This window comes from Saccharomyces kudriavzevii, assembly GCF_947243775.1.
Source record: "Saccharomyces kudriavzevii IFO 1802 strain IFO1802 genome assembly, chromosome: 7".
Classification (NCBI taxonomy): Eukaryota; Fungi; Ascomycota; class Saccharomycetes; order Saccharomycetales; family Saccharomycetaceae; genus Saccharomyces; species Saccharomyces kudriavzevii.
This window is the reverse complement of record NC_079278.1, coordinates 591,975-606,363: the sequence shown is the minus strand read 5'-3', so window position 1 is coordinate 606,363 and position 14,389 is coordinate 591,975. Positions and strand designations below refer to the sequence as shown.

Here is a 14,389-nt window from a genome sequence, read left to right as displayed (position 1 = left end):
ATGAAAGCATTTTTTCTCTCTTACTTACTATCTTGAACTAGGCAAGGTTTCTCAAAATTTTTAAACTGAAAGTTTACCGGTGCTGACTCCGTGTTAACTGACCACTGTTCCCAAAAGAGATCAATTTTGCTTTGGTAAGAGAAAGAACTGTCCATTGAGGAGTCTTTATTCCAAGCGGAATCAACTTGATTCATGAAATTCTCCATTGATCTCTCGTCAGCATTGGATACTCTTAATAACGTATCCACCATGATCTTGCATAAGTGGAAAACATCATAAACATCGGGCAGATCTTGCCAAACGAATTGTCTTGTTTGTTGTAAACTCTCCTGCAGGTTTCCTTCATCATTATAGCCGCAGGCGAGCCTTGGCTGTACATACTTCTGGTAGATGAACGCGAATGGATTTTTTTCGAACTCGTCAAAGTTTTTTAGATGTTGAGTCATCTTCGATTTGGAAACTCTGAAAAGACAATCACCGAACGTCAGGTAAAATATGGTGGCGCCCAAAGACCAGTAGTCAGTCTTATAAGTGTTGTACAATGGTGCGGATGACTTGTCCAGCCTCTTCTTGTAGCAAGAGTTATCAACTGGGCTTGAAAAAGTTTCTGGCGCTCTGTAGTTATCAGTACCAATTTGAAAGTCATTGGACTTGGAAGATTGAATAGCGTGGCCCCAGTCAGCCAACTTCACGTCACCGTTGATGGTAAGAAGAACGTTTTCTGGCTTAATATCACGATGAGCGATCCCTAGGCTGTGCGCAAAGCTGATGGCTGAGCACAATTGCTTAATAATCCTCTGCATATCAATTTGGATCAAAGATGGAGATGATGGGGTACCTTGACTCTTGGCAATATCAAGAAAGTCATAAAGATCTCCGCACTCGCAGTACTCTAATACCATGACGTAGTATGAATCGTCAGTGTAAAAATCTAGCATTGAACAGATGTTGGGGTGAGACTTATAAGAGCTCAGTTTTTTCATTACGTCATATTCGTTCTTCATATTGGCTTCAGAGGTTTTGTATTTTGGAGTGATCTTCAAAGCAACATAGCGATTATGATGCGTACTCCATGCCTTGTAAACAGTGCTAAATGTTCCTGATTGTATAGGTCTAAGTTTTGTATACATCTTTGTTCTTTTATTTTTTTTATATGCTGGTAACGTATTTAAATCTGCAGAGAGAGGCTGAGTATACAGGTATAATTTGCTCTGAAGTGGTATGATATACAGGTTAATGACTTTTTTATACGCCCTTCTCTTTTTTATAGTAGTAATGGTATCAAAAATATAAAACGACTATTATCAACGAAACGAAAGAAGGAGCGAACAACACATGCTTATATATATATGTACTTGGTACTCCACTACTTTGGAATACCTTTCAGTAACTAAGATCCGATTTTTCCAGAGTTGAGATGTCCCTAGCCCCATGAGTCCCCTTTATTTTTCTTTCTTTACGTTTAACATGGAGCTGTCTTTTTTGCCTTCAGGAAGCATCACCGTTCCCTTTACTTCACCTCTGCTTCTACTTTCCTTTGAGCTGTTGCAACCTGCTAGACTTCCGCGCTGAAAAGGCTGAGTACCCAGGGGCATTGTCCCAATATTACGCTCGGGTTTTCTTCTCGTAAACCTTGTCTTCCCAAATACTTCCATGTGCAATTTCCCCAGTGACTCCCGCACGAAACCGTCGGAGAGGAGAAGCCTTCTAGAAACAACGTAGGTAAGGGGTACCGAAACCGGAACGGGCCGAAGTGAAAAGGCGTATAGGAGTGCAACAGTTATGCAAAGTGGTGAGCGGAACGTTACGGACTATTACGGAACCACTGCCAAAGTAGATACGCTCATGTCCATCTGAGCTGTGTTCCGCGGGAGGAGTGAAAAGCAAGCCTATTAACGCAGCTTCACTGCCGCACCGAAAGGACCTCACGGCAGGAAATAAGGCGCCTTTGATGACGTCCTTTGCCGCGGGCCAGAACAGGACCGTTCTTTTTTCGTTTCTCCTCTGGCATTTCGTCACCCGCTTCGGATGGCACGCCCCACTCGGAGGAAACCTGCACATTTACCAAATAACTAGCGCATGGGCAATGAAAGCATATTGACCTAAACGGATGTCATGGTAAAAAGACAAAATCCGATTTCTTAATCATGACTAAGGGAGCGCGACTCAAATTGGCCGGCTTGTTGCTTCACCGATATACATGCATAAAGCTTAATCAAAAGAAATAGTGCGAGATAAATTTGACCAGCTTGTCTCAATCTCCTTTGTTTGCTTTTCCTTCATTTCGGGCATAGTATTTGCTGGTCCGGTTTTCTTAACTTCCGAATGTAGCCTCAAATTGGTTCTCCTGACGTCACCTTACAATATCGCCCCATTCCCAATAAAGTGTCCCACGGAGTTCAAAGCCATTCTGCGTAGTTTATCCGGATTTCGGTTCTAGTTTTTACTCAAAGCTGCAGGTAAAAGAAAAGACTCATTCCCTACGTATGAGGATGTTCCGAAACTATCGTTGCCGCCGTTACTAATATTTTTAGCAAAGGGAGGTAGGTACAGGGACAGATAGGGGACAGGGTGGAAAATGAAGGAGAGTATACGTAAAATTGCCTGTCTGCTATTTTCTTAGGACCACCATGCCTTCATTCTTTTTTTTTTAATAGAAATAATATATTTGTCTAATCTGGGCCAAAAAAATTTTGCTTTGCTTATTTACTAGGTTTTTTGGCTTTTGCTGAGCACATATATACTTTTAGCATAAATAAATAAATATGAAGTGTGAATGGAACGGGACACTGGTTCGTCGTTCATGCTTTGAATCCATCAAGGATACACTTGCTGAAGGTAAAAATTGTTATACCGGTCACAATACACATGTGCAATGACATATACGAGTGACACTTCACGCTTCTTTCGGATTCGGGTTTCAACGTCTTTGCATTGTTCATCTTTGAGAATGGGCATGCAGCTTCTCCATCCTTAACTTGTGGATGATTTTGAGGTAGTTTTTCATCTTTTTGCTTTTCTAGATCATTGCCGTCGCGTGTGCATCTTGGGGCCAACTTGTGGTTGAATAGTGATACTAAGTACAGGTATGCAGCAGATAGTGGAGCCACACCCAAGCCACATAGCAGATAGTTTGGTCTTTCTCCTGGTGCAGCTAAAAAGTAACTGAGGCCAAAGGCACTGCTGGCTAGTCCACCCAAAACAGTGCTCCAACATCCCAATGTGCACAAAACATTCTTCAAATGTTGAGTTAACACGTTTATTGGAGTAGTTATGGAAATAACTGTGGATGAAGTTAAAATACCGGCATATAAACCTAGAGATGAGACTGCGATACCTTTTATAATAGCTGGAGAGACTTGCATTTTTCAATATATGTTAGAGTTTAATGGCTTGTAAGTGCTGTAATTTTTGCCTGAAGTATGTGGGGAGAGGAATTCGAAAGCTGAACTAAATAAATGATATGGTAACAATGGAAAAAATTGAAATCCCTCATTTATATACTGATAGAGTAAGATTATATAATCTTGATCTTTCTATTTTTTATTTTTTCAACAACACAATAGATTTTGAGTGTGAATAAACGAAGGGAATTTCTTCGGTATTAAGCCGAGGAGATATCGCGCCACCGCTCATTTTTGTATACTCACACTAAACGAGGAAAGTATACAACAAAGTTATTGCGATGCGCAGAGCCCTCAAAATTTAAGACCTACTTACTAACTTCGAAAGACTCTGTATAATTGTTAAAGACGCTAGATATTTCGTGCATTTCATGTATAATTTTCTAGTCAATTTCGATAACTTCAGGACTCCTAGGGGCTTTGGATTTGGATGAATCGTGGTCATTCTTTGGCTTTCTTTTGTTACTTTTTCGTAGTGAGATCCCTTGACCTTGGAAATTTTGTTCGTTAGATTTAGCCTCGCTGTCACCTTCTGTATCTTCCTTCGGTAAAACCATTGGGAAACCGAAAAATAATTGCCCCTCAGGCAGATCTAATCTAGCGGGTTCACCGTCAAATGTAATTTTCATATCCTTTACATTTTGCTTGGCTTTTGGACCTTTTTTGGGGGCTTTACCGGATATGTTCTGTCCTTCACCAAGAAATTTAGATTGTTTGTTCTTTATACTGTTGGCAACGCCTGCGTAGTTAATTCTTGTGGACATTGATCCTTGTCCTAGCACCGATGGATCCAAAACTTGGCCCCTACTGGAAGTCCCCTTTTTTCCTTTATCTTGTTGGGCCTTCAGCGCTTTGTAATCAGGTTCTACATATCCTACAGGTGCAGCGAAATCTGTCACCAAATCAGTTTCAATGACACATATGCTCTTTAATGATGATTCGGGTTTAACCTCCAAAATCTTAATTTTGAATGTCTTACCGTTGTAACTAATCTCAATGATGTCGTCCACAGTCAAAGTAGAAAAGTTCCTCAGTACGTTTTCCAAGACTGCTTTAGGGTCGGAAATATCCAAAAAGTCCACAGATTGAGGTTCCAATTTCACGAACTGGCCCAGAGGTACATCTGTAGATGAGATCTGCAATAAAGATCCTGGTTGTATGCCTAATGTTTCCATCATCCATTGCGGTAAGTAAACTCTACCCTCTTCGGCAATAAATTCTAAAACACCACAGTGTGTCACACGTCCAGTTTCATTGACGGTTAGCTTAAAAAGCATGGGGTACCTGATATTCAGCACGGACAATTTGCTTAGGGCACTTGGTGGAAGAAAAATCTTTCCGCCAAAATTTGCGTCATCCTTCCGTATTCTATCATTCATCATGGCTATAGGGTAGCATCTGAAGAATTCCTCAAATGTTTGAGGCATGTTGACAAAACCATGTGCACCGCCAAAAGAATTAAAACCGGAAAACATTGTTACTTTTAGGTTATTTCACCGTGTCTCTATCTCCACTTTCTCGCTATGATTTGACCTGATACCTTTTGAACACAGATCACATCCCTTCATACTGCTAGCCTTCTTTACATTTCGCCACCTAACTCAAAAAGGAATCTTTTTTCTCTCGTGAGACGTAAGCTCATCCTTTTCGTCGTAAAGGTATAATTTCCTGATGCGGTGCATATTTTCTTTAAGGCGCTTCGGCTAAGAAGAGACAAATGATAATAATGGCAGCGCATTGCGTACAATTTCAGCTAGTGAAGAAGGGGACTGGAACTAGAGGAGTAGTGCAGCTCTAAGGTCGATCCGCGATGGTAGGTAAAAAACTAAAAAATAGGCAGCAAAAGCAATCTGCTGAACGAGAAGGACTTGGTGCTGGTAAGGAAAATGAAGAAGATGAAGAAAGTCTATACGGCAATATCAACGATTACAAGCATTTGATTCAGGATGAAGAATACGATGACGAGAATGGATCTCACGATCCGCGATTTAGTGAAGATGAATACAATTCTGAGCGGGATAGTTCTTTGTTGGCAGAGTTTTCAGATTATGGGGAGATATCTGAAGATGATGAGGAAGATTTCATGAATGCGATTAGGGAAGCAAGTAACTTCAAAGTGAAAAAGAAGAAGAAAAACGATAAAGGTAAATCTTATGGCCGCCAAAGGAAGGAAAGAGTACTTGATCCAGAAGTAGCACAATTGCTCTCCGAGGCTAATGAAGCCTTTGTCAGGAATGATCTACAAGTGGCAGAGAGATTATTTAATGAGGTCATCAAAAAAGATGCACGTAATTTTGCTGCTTATGAGACTCTAGGTGATATTTATCAACTGCAAGGAAGACTTAATGACTGTTGCAACTCCTGGTTTTTAGCTGCTCATCTAAATGCGTCGGATTGGGAATTTTGGAAAATAGTCGCCATACTGTCGGCTGACTTGGATCACGTTAGGCAAGCAATCTACTGCTTTTCCAGAGTTATAAGCTTAAATCCTATGGAATGGGAATCGATATATCGTCGAGCAATATTGTACAAGAAAACAGGCCAATTGGCAAGAGCTCTAGATGGATTTCAAAAATTGTATATATACAGCCCTTATGATGCGAACATACTGAGAGAGTTGGCCATTCTTTACGTCGACTATGATAGAATTGACGACTCCATTGAGCTTTACATGAAAGTATTTAATGCGAACGTTGAAAGAAGAGAAGCCATTATGGCTGCTGTAGAAAATGCTTTAGATTCTTCGGAAGAAGAGAGTGCGGCAGAAGAAGAAGTAGAAGAAAAGGAACCCCTTGAACAAGATGAAGATATGCAAATGTTCCCTGAGATTAACTGGAAAAAAATTAATGCAAAATATAAATGTATACCATTCGATTGGTCTTTTTTGAATATCCTCGCGGAACTATTCTTGAAACACGCCGTAGGTGAGGTTGATGGTATAAAGGCAATTAAAAAGTGCGCACGCTGGGTTCAACGTCGTGAATTGCAGAGATTTTGGGACGATGTTCCGGATGATTCGGAATTTGACAATAGAAGATTTAAAAACAGTACTTTCGATTCTTTACCTGCCATAGAAAAAGAGAAATCATATACTATACCTATTGACATCAGAGTTAGATTAGGCCTGTTAAGATTGGACACAGATAACCTTGTTGAAGCCCTTAATCACTTTCAATGTCTCTACGACGAAACTTTCACCGATGTCGCAGATTTGTACTTTGAAGCCGCGACTGCTTTAACAAGGGCTGAAAAGTATAAAGAGGCCATTGATTTCTTCACACCATTGTTGTCTCTTGATGAATGGCGTACTACTGATGTTTTCAAACCCCTGGCGAGGTGCTATAAAGAAACCGAAAATTATGAAACAGCGAAAGAGTTTTATGAATTGGCCATTAAATCTGAGCCAGGTGATTTGGATATCCGTGTATCTCTCGCGGAAGTACACTATCACTTAAACGATCCAGAAACTTTTAAGAATATGTTAGTTGACGTGGTGGAAATGAGAAAGCATCAAGTCGAGGAAACCCTCCATAGTTTATCTGCGGAAAAAGGTTCGAACGATATTTCGAATAACATTTCCAGTAAACCATTATTGGAAGATAGCAAATTTAGAACATTTAGGAAAAAAAAGCGCACGCCCTATGATGCAGAAAGAGAGAGAATAGAAAGGGAAAGAAGAATAACGGCAAAAGTCGTGGATAAATACCAAAAGATCAAAAAATTCAAATTTGATCAAGCGCTTGGCGAAGTCAAACAAGCCAGCGTATGGATCAATACAGTTTCCGAATTGGTGGATATTTTTTCGAGTGTCAAGAACTTCTTTATGAAAAGTAGGTCTAGGAAATTCGTCGGTATTTTAAGGAGGACTAAAAAATTCAATACCGAGCTTGATTTCCAAATTGAAAGACTGTCCAAATTAGCTGAAGGGGACAGCGTGTTTGAAGGGCCACTAATGGAAGAAAGAGTCACCCTAACATCTGCAACAGAATTGAGAGGACTATCGTATGAGCAATGGTTTGAACTATTCATGGAACTTTCTTTGGTAATAACAAAGTATCAAAGCGTCGAAGACGGCTTAAGCGTAGTAGAAACTGCTCAGGAAGTAAACGTTTTTTTCCAGGATCCAGAAAGGGTTAAAATGATGAAATTTGTGAAATTAGCCATTGTTCTACATATGGACGATGAAGAGGAATTGGCAGAAAATTTAAGAGGCTTACTAAATCAGTTTCAATTTAATAGGAAAGTTTTGCAGGTATTTATGTATTCCTTATGTCGTGGACCATCTTCTCTGAATATTTTGAGTTCCACTATTCAACAGAAGTTTTTCTTAAGGCAGTTGAAAGCTTTTGATAGTTGCAGATATAACACTGAGGTTAATGGGCAAGCTTCAATAACGAACAAAGAGGTGGACAACCCCGATAAAAAGTCATCGCCATATCTGTATTATATCTACGCTGTCTTACTCTACTCTAGCAGAGGTTTTCTTTCAGCATTGCAATATTTGACAAGGCTAGAAAACGATATCCCAGATGACCCTATGGTTAACCTTTTAATGGGGCTCTCGCATATTCATCGTGCTATGCAAAGACTAACTGCTCAAAGACATTTTCAGATACTCCATGGATTACGGTATCTATATCGTTATTACACAATAAGGAAGGACCAATACACGGATCTGGAAAAGCAAGAGGCAGATTACAACTTAGGACGTGCTTTTCATCTAATCGGTCTGGTATCGATTGCAGTTGAGTATTATAATAGAGTTTTAGAAAACTATCATGATGAGAAGCTGAAAAAACATGCTGCCTATAACAGTATTATAATTTACCAACAGAGTGGGAATGCAGAGTTAGCCGATAATCTTATGGAGAAATATTTAAGTATTTGAAAAATTGTTTAAATTTTTTTTAACTATAAAATATAATTGTAGCATAACCCTTATAACTAAGAGTGGATAAAAATACTTTCCTGAACTATATCAGGATGAGCTCTTAAAGATAAAAAATCCTTTGCATAGACCGAGACGAGTAAATCCTTTTCCACTATGCGATTAACGGTTGAGCGCCGATTTGGGTGGTCATATGGGGAAAATGTATATTACCTGAGAAAAGGAAGAAGTTAAATAAATATTGACCGGTGACCGAAATTAGGAATGTGAATATAGTAGTTCTCCATAAGAGATAAAACGGTAACAAGTGAAGTTTCAAAAAAAGGAAAATGAGTAAGTAATATGGGATAAATTAGTTTCTTTTCATCGATTTTAGTTTTTTGGCCCAAGCATACTTGATTGATTTCGTGACCCCAGCAGTGAAAACGCCTTTGATAGTTTGCAGTGCACTCGATTTACTTATGCGGCTGAGTAGAAGTCTCTGAGTATTTTTCAGAGTGAATCCTTTTGGAAGATAGAATGAATCATTTAGCACCACCTCTTTGTAAATGGGTTTATAATACTCTTGAAACCGTTTAAAGTTTTTAGTAACAATATTGTTAACTTTGTCGGGATTTTCCCCACCCAGTTTGTATCTAATATCACCTGCATAACTTAAAGCAGTGATCTCTCTGTAAAATTGAAATTCATCAAATTCATTGTTATTCTTCTCCAGAGTATAATGCTTGGCCAGTGTAGCTGCTGCCTTTAAGTTCAACTGGTTCCAATATTGCACTCTTAAGTCATTTTTCAGTATTTTAACAGGCTTTTGTAGTCGCCCCGCAAGGTAGAATGTATTCCAGGTAGCTACGTCCTTCAAAAGCGTTTCCATAGAAACTACCCCATATTTTACATCATGTCCATTAATATTCGCAAATGGGTTGAAATACACGCCCGCACCAATCTGCTGAAATTTGGAGGCGAATTCAGAACCGAAGTATTTCAAACTGGAATAGTGCTGAGGATTTTGTCTCATATTGATAGAGTGGAAGTGCGATGGATAGGTGACCCCCAGGATAATATCAATTTGAGGTTTGGTATCCTTTTCCGAATATCCCGCTTGTTCGAAAACACCTGAACCGTAGCCGAACGCAAACCTGCATGGAGCCTTAAAGGACGCCAAAACTGCATCCAGCTCTCTCTGAAGTTCCTTATCAACGGTGATAAGTTGATTACTTCCATAGTTAGGGGGGAGTCTGTGAAATTTATACATATAATTAGTGAAATTAGAAGTCATCTCGTCAGTTTTCCTTATACCCTTTTCTAGCAGCTCCAGATCACTGTCTTTAGTAATTCCTTCAATATGACGATTTTGCCTCTCATAAATTGTTCCATTGGGGAGAATTCCAGTTTCTTGGAAAGTACTCTTTTCCTCTTTGATATGCGTGCTCAGAGGTCTTTTCAACACCTTTGGGTGTGTCGCGTAGCATCTCAGCAGCAAGTGTAGGTGGTTTTCAGAAGCTCGTAGCATGATTCAGGCGTGATTGAAATAAAAAATTCAGTTTCGTATAAACACAATTAGCAGCTCAAAGACGTGCTAATCTCACTCACGCTTAATTGTTCCAGAAATATTCAAAACCTTTTTTACATGCCAGTAGGTCGAAATATCCACTCTATGCTACTTACGGTTAAGTAGGCTGAAGGATATATTTTCTTTTTTACGTTCTCCGGGTGATGAGAGGTCACTTGACCTATAAAGTGGGGCATATAGCGTGCGAGATAACAAGCCATGACAAGCAAGTGAAACTTCAAGATACATGATTTACTAAGATTTTCAATGCAGCTCCATGGCGACGTTTGATTAATAGTTTTCTTGTATCTTCGTGGGGAAGGAAATCATATATATTTTTATGTTTGAGTTTTAGATGATAGAAAGAGGCCTAATCTTACCGCGTTAGTTATCCCATGTAACGACCCTTCTAGCTTATATTTTCCTATAATAAATAGACGAGAATAGGAGGGACATCGAAAAGTCTTCCATATTCTCTGACATACAAGGCAAATAAATACCCTTTCCTTTTCCTTTGTTTTACGGAGGAGTCCTTGTGGGCGAAAATTAATCGAGCAACATCTTTGTATAACAACATGGCCAGAAAGGGATGTAAGCTGTCGTAATTTTTTTTCCTTTTCTAGGGGATGCTGCAATTCCTAAATTGGCGGCACGAAGTGGGATGTTGTATATTACATCAAATGGCCGACGTATACTGGACAAGAAAATCCGAATTACTCCCACAGGCCGTGCCAGCAAAAGGCGGGCAGAAATGGCCGGACATGTTTTTAAATATATCACCGTATTTTCAGTTGGCTTTTTCGTATGCAGAGAACAAGCCCGGTGCCTTCGAGCGAATTAAAAGGGAGCAATGTGATAGATACGTCTTATGTCATTCGCTTCATTTTTCCTTGTTCTTATGGTGAGGACTATTTTGTACCTCTGCCATTAAAGTATACAACAAGAGCAGATTTTGCTTCTAATGTATAGTTATCTGTCATAGTAACTGCCATTCTTCTCTTATAAATCATACAGCTAACTCGTCAGGTTCCTACTAGAAGCCTGGAAATTTGGTATAAATGTCATTATATCAAGAGCGAAACAATCTCACAGCCAAGCTGTCTTTGGATGGAGAGGCTGTTCAAATAGACCAATCGCTTTATCGTTGGTACGAAACAGCTCGAGACATGAAAGAAGACTCTGTAACACCTTCAAAAGAGGATCTCAGTCTCCATTCCACCGAGGACCTTTTACTGGAACCGCTAATACCTATGATTCCAGTTGGTTCAGAAATACAAGGGCAGGCTGATGGACCAAATCTATCTTTCGAAGGGGACACAGAGCTGAAGTCACAGCTAGGTAAGATAACAGAGGGTGCACAGTATGCCCTGCCTCTAACTGATTCGGAGTTCATGGACCTCATAAATCATAGACCTCAAGAAGAAGCGAATCCAGAATTTATTGGGAGCAATTCGATGGAACAAATTGTTCCGGAGTCCATTCTGGCTTATTCGCAATCCTCGCACGTGGCACAGTTATATGGTGACCCCAAAGTGTTCGGTACCATTTCAAAGCAGACAAAAAGAGGAAGTTACCGGTGTGCTCATTGTTCTGAAAACTTTCCAACGCTACTAAAGTTTGCCGCGCATTTAGACGAGTCCAATCTGGAAAGACCGTATAAGTGTCCTATAGGGCACTGCCCCTGGAAAATACTAGGTTTTCTACAAGCAAATGGTCTGAGAAGGCACTGCTCATCTCAGCATAGAGGCGAGCTTGATATGGAGATGGAGAAGTCATTGAATCTAAAAGTAGAAAGATATCCAGGACTAAACTGCCCATTCTCCATTTGTCAGAAGACATTCAAGCGGAAGGATGCCTACAAGAGGCATGTAGCCATGGTGCACAATAATGCTGATTCGAGGTTCAATAAGCGTTTAAAAAAAATCATGAACAATGTTTCCAAATAGATGTAACATAGTAAAAAAGAAAAAAAAAAAAAAAAAGCAATAGGGACTCTTGAAAGTGCGTGCAGAAATGAACGCCACTGCATCTCATTTAAAAAAAATAAAAGAAAAAAGGACTTTGGCAACTACGAACACTAGCTATTTGACGTCTAGAATACCATGTTGGTTACTTCGCTAGATAAGACACTTTACAAATATTCGCATTTTTTCTTCCTTTCTCGTTTAGTCATTACTCCACTGGACAATTATTTCGACTTCAAACTTTCTCTCAGTTTTTCTTCTCCACTTGCTGCTCAACGGAAAACGGCTCAAATGATTCAAGATTGTTCTAATATTTGGAATCTTCTCCAAGTTTGTTTGACATGTAGATATAATCAGTTGGTTAGCACGATGTGTACGCCTTACGTCTCAAATCAATTAATTCGACTGCATACTTTCCCCAGTGATTAAAGCACTCAACATTTGGCCTCCTACGAACAAAATGAAAAAGACCACAATTTTTCTTCAGCTATGCTCTAACTACTAAATATTATTTCAGCGGTTCCTATGCTCACAGCTCTGGGAAATTGTTACCAAAATAATTTCTGGATGCACTATCCTACCTTTTTAGCTTGCATTTTACGAAACTTCTAGCAAATAGTGGATTGCTGTTCTCCTAACTAAGATTTTTATGTTTTTCCCTGTTAGCGGTTATTTTTCAGAATATCTCTGACGAGGACCATCGACGAACCTGCATTGCACGTATTTCTTCTGATAATAACCTTGTGTGATCAGAGCGACTTCAAAGAAAGGCATATTAAGAGACAATAACCGCTAGATCAACCATTTTATGGAAAAAGATTTGCATAGCAAAGAAAAAGAAAAAGAAAAAGAAAAATGGCATTTTTATTTTTTCTGATTTACGATTTTCTTGAGGAGAGTGTAGGGACGGTAAAATGAGTGCAGACAATATTTGGTTAGGTGGACAAATTTTTCCCTTTGTCTTCTTTTAATTTTCTGAGGACATCTCAGTATTAAATAAGTACTAGCTACTAATACAATGTTCTTACAAATAGGGGTAGCGGCATTTTCATCCGTCCAAATATTCTCTTCTAGAGAGATTTCCCTTTGGAGCGGTTATTATGCCAGAAGTTGGTAGGGTAATAGAGAGCAGGATTTAGTGACACAAAAGGGCTTATTCAATAGTCGGTCTGGGTTTGAAGGATATCCAAAATGACGAGCTAACAAGAAGAACCTTCACGCGGGGGGTGGACGAGCCTGTTTTCGCCTGTTCTTGCTCTTCCGTTACTTCTTTGGTTTCCAACAAGTTAGGTCTTTGGGAAGGGCCCTTCCTGAACAGTAGGGGGGGCGAATGAGGGGAGCATATTGGCTCCTTCAGGACATGTTGGGTGGGAACGGTGCATGAACATATAAAGGGAGGGACAACTTTGCACTTCCTTACTTCTTGCCAGTGCAGGTCATGGATTATTGTTAGATTATGTAAGGACATAGGTCTGGAGATTATTTATACCTACAAAATCATAAACATGTCGGAACCTTCAGAGAAAAAACAAAAAGTAGCTAATTCGTCCTTGGATCAGTTGAAGAAGACAGGAACTCGTGTAGTAGCTGATTCGGGAGATTTTGAGGCCATTTCGAAGTACGAACCACAAGACTCGACAACCAATCCTTCTCTGATATTGGCTGCTTCAAAGCTGGAGAAGTACGCGAAACTTATCGACACTGCCGTCGAGTATGGCAGGAAGCATGGTAAGACCGACCATGAGAAAATCGAGAATGCCATGGATAAGATCTTGGTGGAATTCGGTACGCAGATTTTGAAGATTATTCCAGGCAGAGTTTCCACTGAAGTGGACGCAAGATTGTCTTTTGATAAGAAGGCCACGGTCAAAAAAGCCCTTCACATCATTAAATTATATAAAGATGCAGGCGTACCTAAAGAAAGAGTCCTGATCAAAATAGCTTCTACATGGGAAGGTATACAAGCTGCTAAAGAATTGGAAGCAAAACATGGTATCCATTGTAACATGACGTTGTTGTTTTCCTTTACTCAAGCAGTGGCATGTGCAGAGGCAAATGTCACTTTGGTTTCTCCATTTGTGGGAAGAATCATGGACTTTTACAAGGCCCTGTCAGGTGAAGACTACACTGCAGAAACTGATCCTGGTGTTCTTTCTGTCAAGAAGATATACACCTACTATAAGAAGCACGGCTATGCTACTGAGGTGATGGCGGCTTCCTTTAGAAATCTAGGCGAGTTGAAGGCCTTAGCGGGGATCGATGACATGACTCTACCCCTGAACATTTTGGAACAGTTATATGAGTCCACAGATCCTATTGAAAATATCTTGAACACTGAAACTGCTAAGCAGGAAGGTGTTGAAAAAGTCACTTTCATCAGCGACGAACCCCACTTTAGATATGTCCTAAATGAAGATCAAATGGCTACAGAAAAACTATCTGATGGCATCAGAAAATTCTCTGAAGACATTGAAGCGCTATATAAGCTGGTTGAGGAAAAAATGTGATCATTCAAGCTATACGTATCTCTATCTAATCATATATTTTTCATTCATCCTTTTCGATTCCCAGTATTGAATTAGTT

General features: G+C 39.7%; 7 protein-coding genes across 7 annotated transcripts; 3 read left to right on the top strand and 4 right to left on the bottom strand.

The window, feature by feature from the left end:
• Positions 1 to 20: 20 nt before the first annotated feature.
• FMP48 (protein kinase FMP48) lies at positions 21 to 1,130 on the bottom strand (the record flags this gene model as incomplete). Its single annotated transcript, XM_056228065.1, has 1 exon — positions 21 to 1,130. The coding sequence occupies one exon, from the start codon at positions 1,128 to 1,130 to the stop codon at positions 21 to 23; it is 1,110 nt and encodes a 369-aa protein (XP_056087823.1).
• Positions 1,131 to 2,801: 1,671 nt separating this feature from the next.
• Positions 2,802 to 3,365, bottom strand: SCM4 (Scm4p; the record flags this gene model as incomplete). Its single annotated transcript, XM_056228064.1, has 1 exon — positions 2,802 to 3,365. The coding sequence occupies one exon, from the start codon at positions 3,363 to 3,365 to the stop codon at positions 2,802 to 2,804; it is 564 nt and encodes a 187-aa protein (XP_056087822.1).
• A 422-nt stretch (positions 3,366 to 3,787) lies between these two features.
• UFD1 (polyubiquitin-binding protein UFD1) lies at positions 3,788 to 4,879 on the bottom strand (the record flags this gene model as incomplete). The annotated part of the gene is made up of 1 exon (XM_056228063.1): positions 3,788 to 4,879. One exon carries the CDS (start codon positions 4,877 to 4,879, stop codon positions 3,788 to 3,790), a length of 1,092 nt encoding a protein of 363 aa, XP_056087821.1.
• Positions 4,880 to 5,214: 335 nt separating this feature from the next.
• Positions 5,215 to 8,292, top strand: TFC4 (transcription factor TFIIIC subunit TFC4; the record flags this gene model as incomplete). Its single annotated transcript, XM_056228062.1, has 1 exon — positions 5,215 to 8,292. The coding sequence occupies one exon, from the start codon at positions 5,215 to 5,217 to the stop codon at positions 8,290 to 8,292; it is 3,078 nt and encodes a 1,025-aa protein (XP_056087820.1).
• A 352-nt stretch (positions 8,293 to 8,644) lies between these two features.
• On the bottom strand, positions 8,645 to 9,802 carry TAM41 (putative phosphatidate cytidylyltransferase; the record flags this gene model as incomplete). Its single annotated transcript, XM_056228061.1, has 1 exon — positions 8,645 to 9,802. The coding sequence occupies one exon, from the start codon at positions 9,800 to 9,802 to the stop codon at positions 8,645 to 8,647; it is 1,158 nt and encodes a 385-aa protein (XP_056087819.1).
• A 1,097-nt stretch (positions 9,803 to 10,899) lies between these two features.
• Positions 10,900 to 11,787, top strand: RME1 (Rme1p; the record flags this gene model as incomplete). The annotated part of the gene is made up of 1 exon (XM_056228059.1): positions 10,900 to 11,787. The coding sequence occupies one exon, from the start codon at positions 10,900 to 10,902 to the stop codon at positions 11,785 to 11,787; it is 888 nt and encodes a 295-aa protein (XP_056087818.1).
• Positions 11,788 to 13,310: 1,523 nt separating this feature from the next.
• NQM1 (sedoheptulose-7-phosphate:D-glyceraldehyde-3-phosphate transaldolase NQM1) lies at positions 13,311 to 14,312 on the top strand (the record flags this gene model as incomplete). The annotated part of the gene is made up of 1 exon (XM_056228058.1): positions 13,311 to 14,312. The coding sequence occupies one exon, from the start codon at positions 13,311 to 13,313 to the stop codon at positions 14,310 to 14,312; it is 1,002 nt and encodes a 333-aa protein (XP_056087817.1).
• Between the last annotated feature and the right edge of the window lie 77 nt (positions 14,313 to 14,389).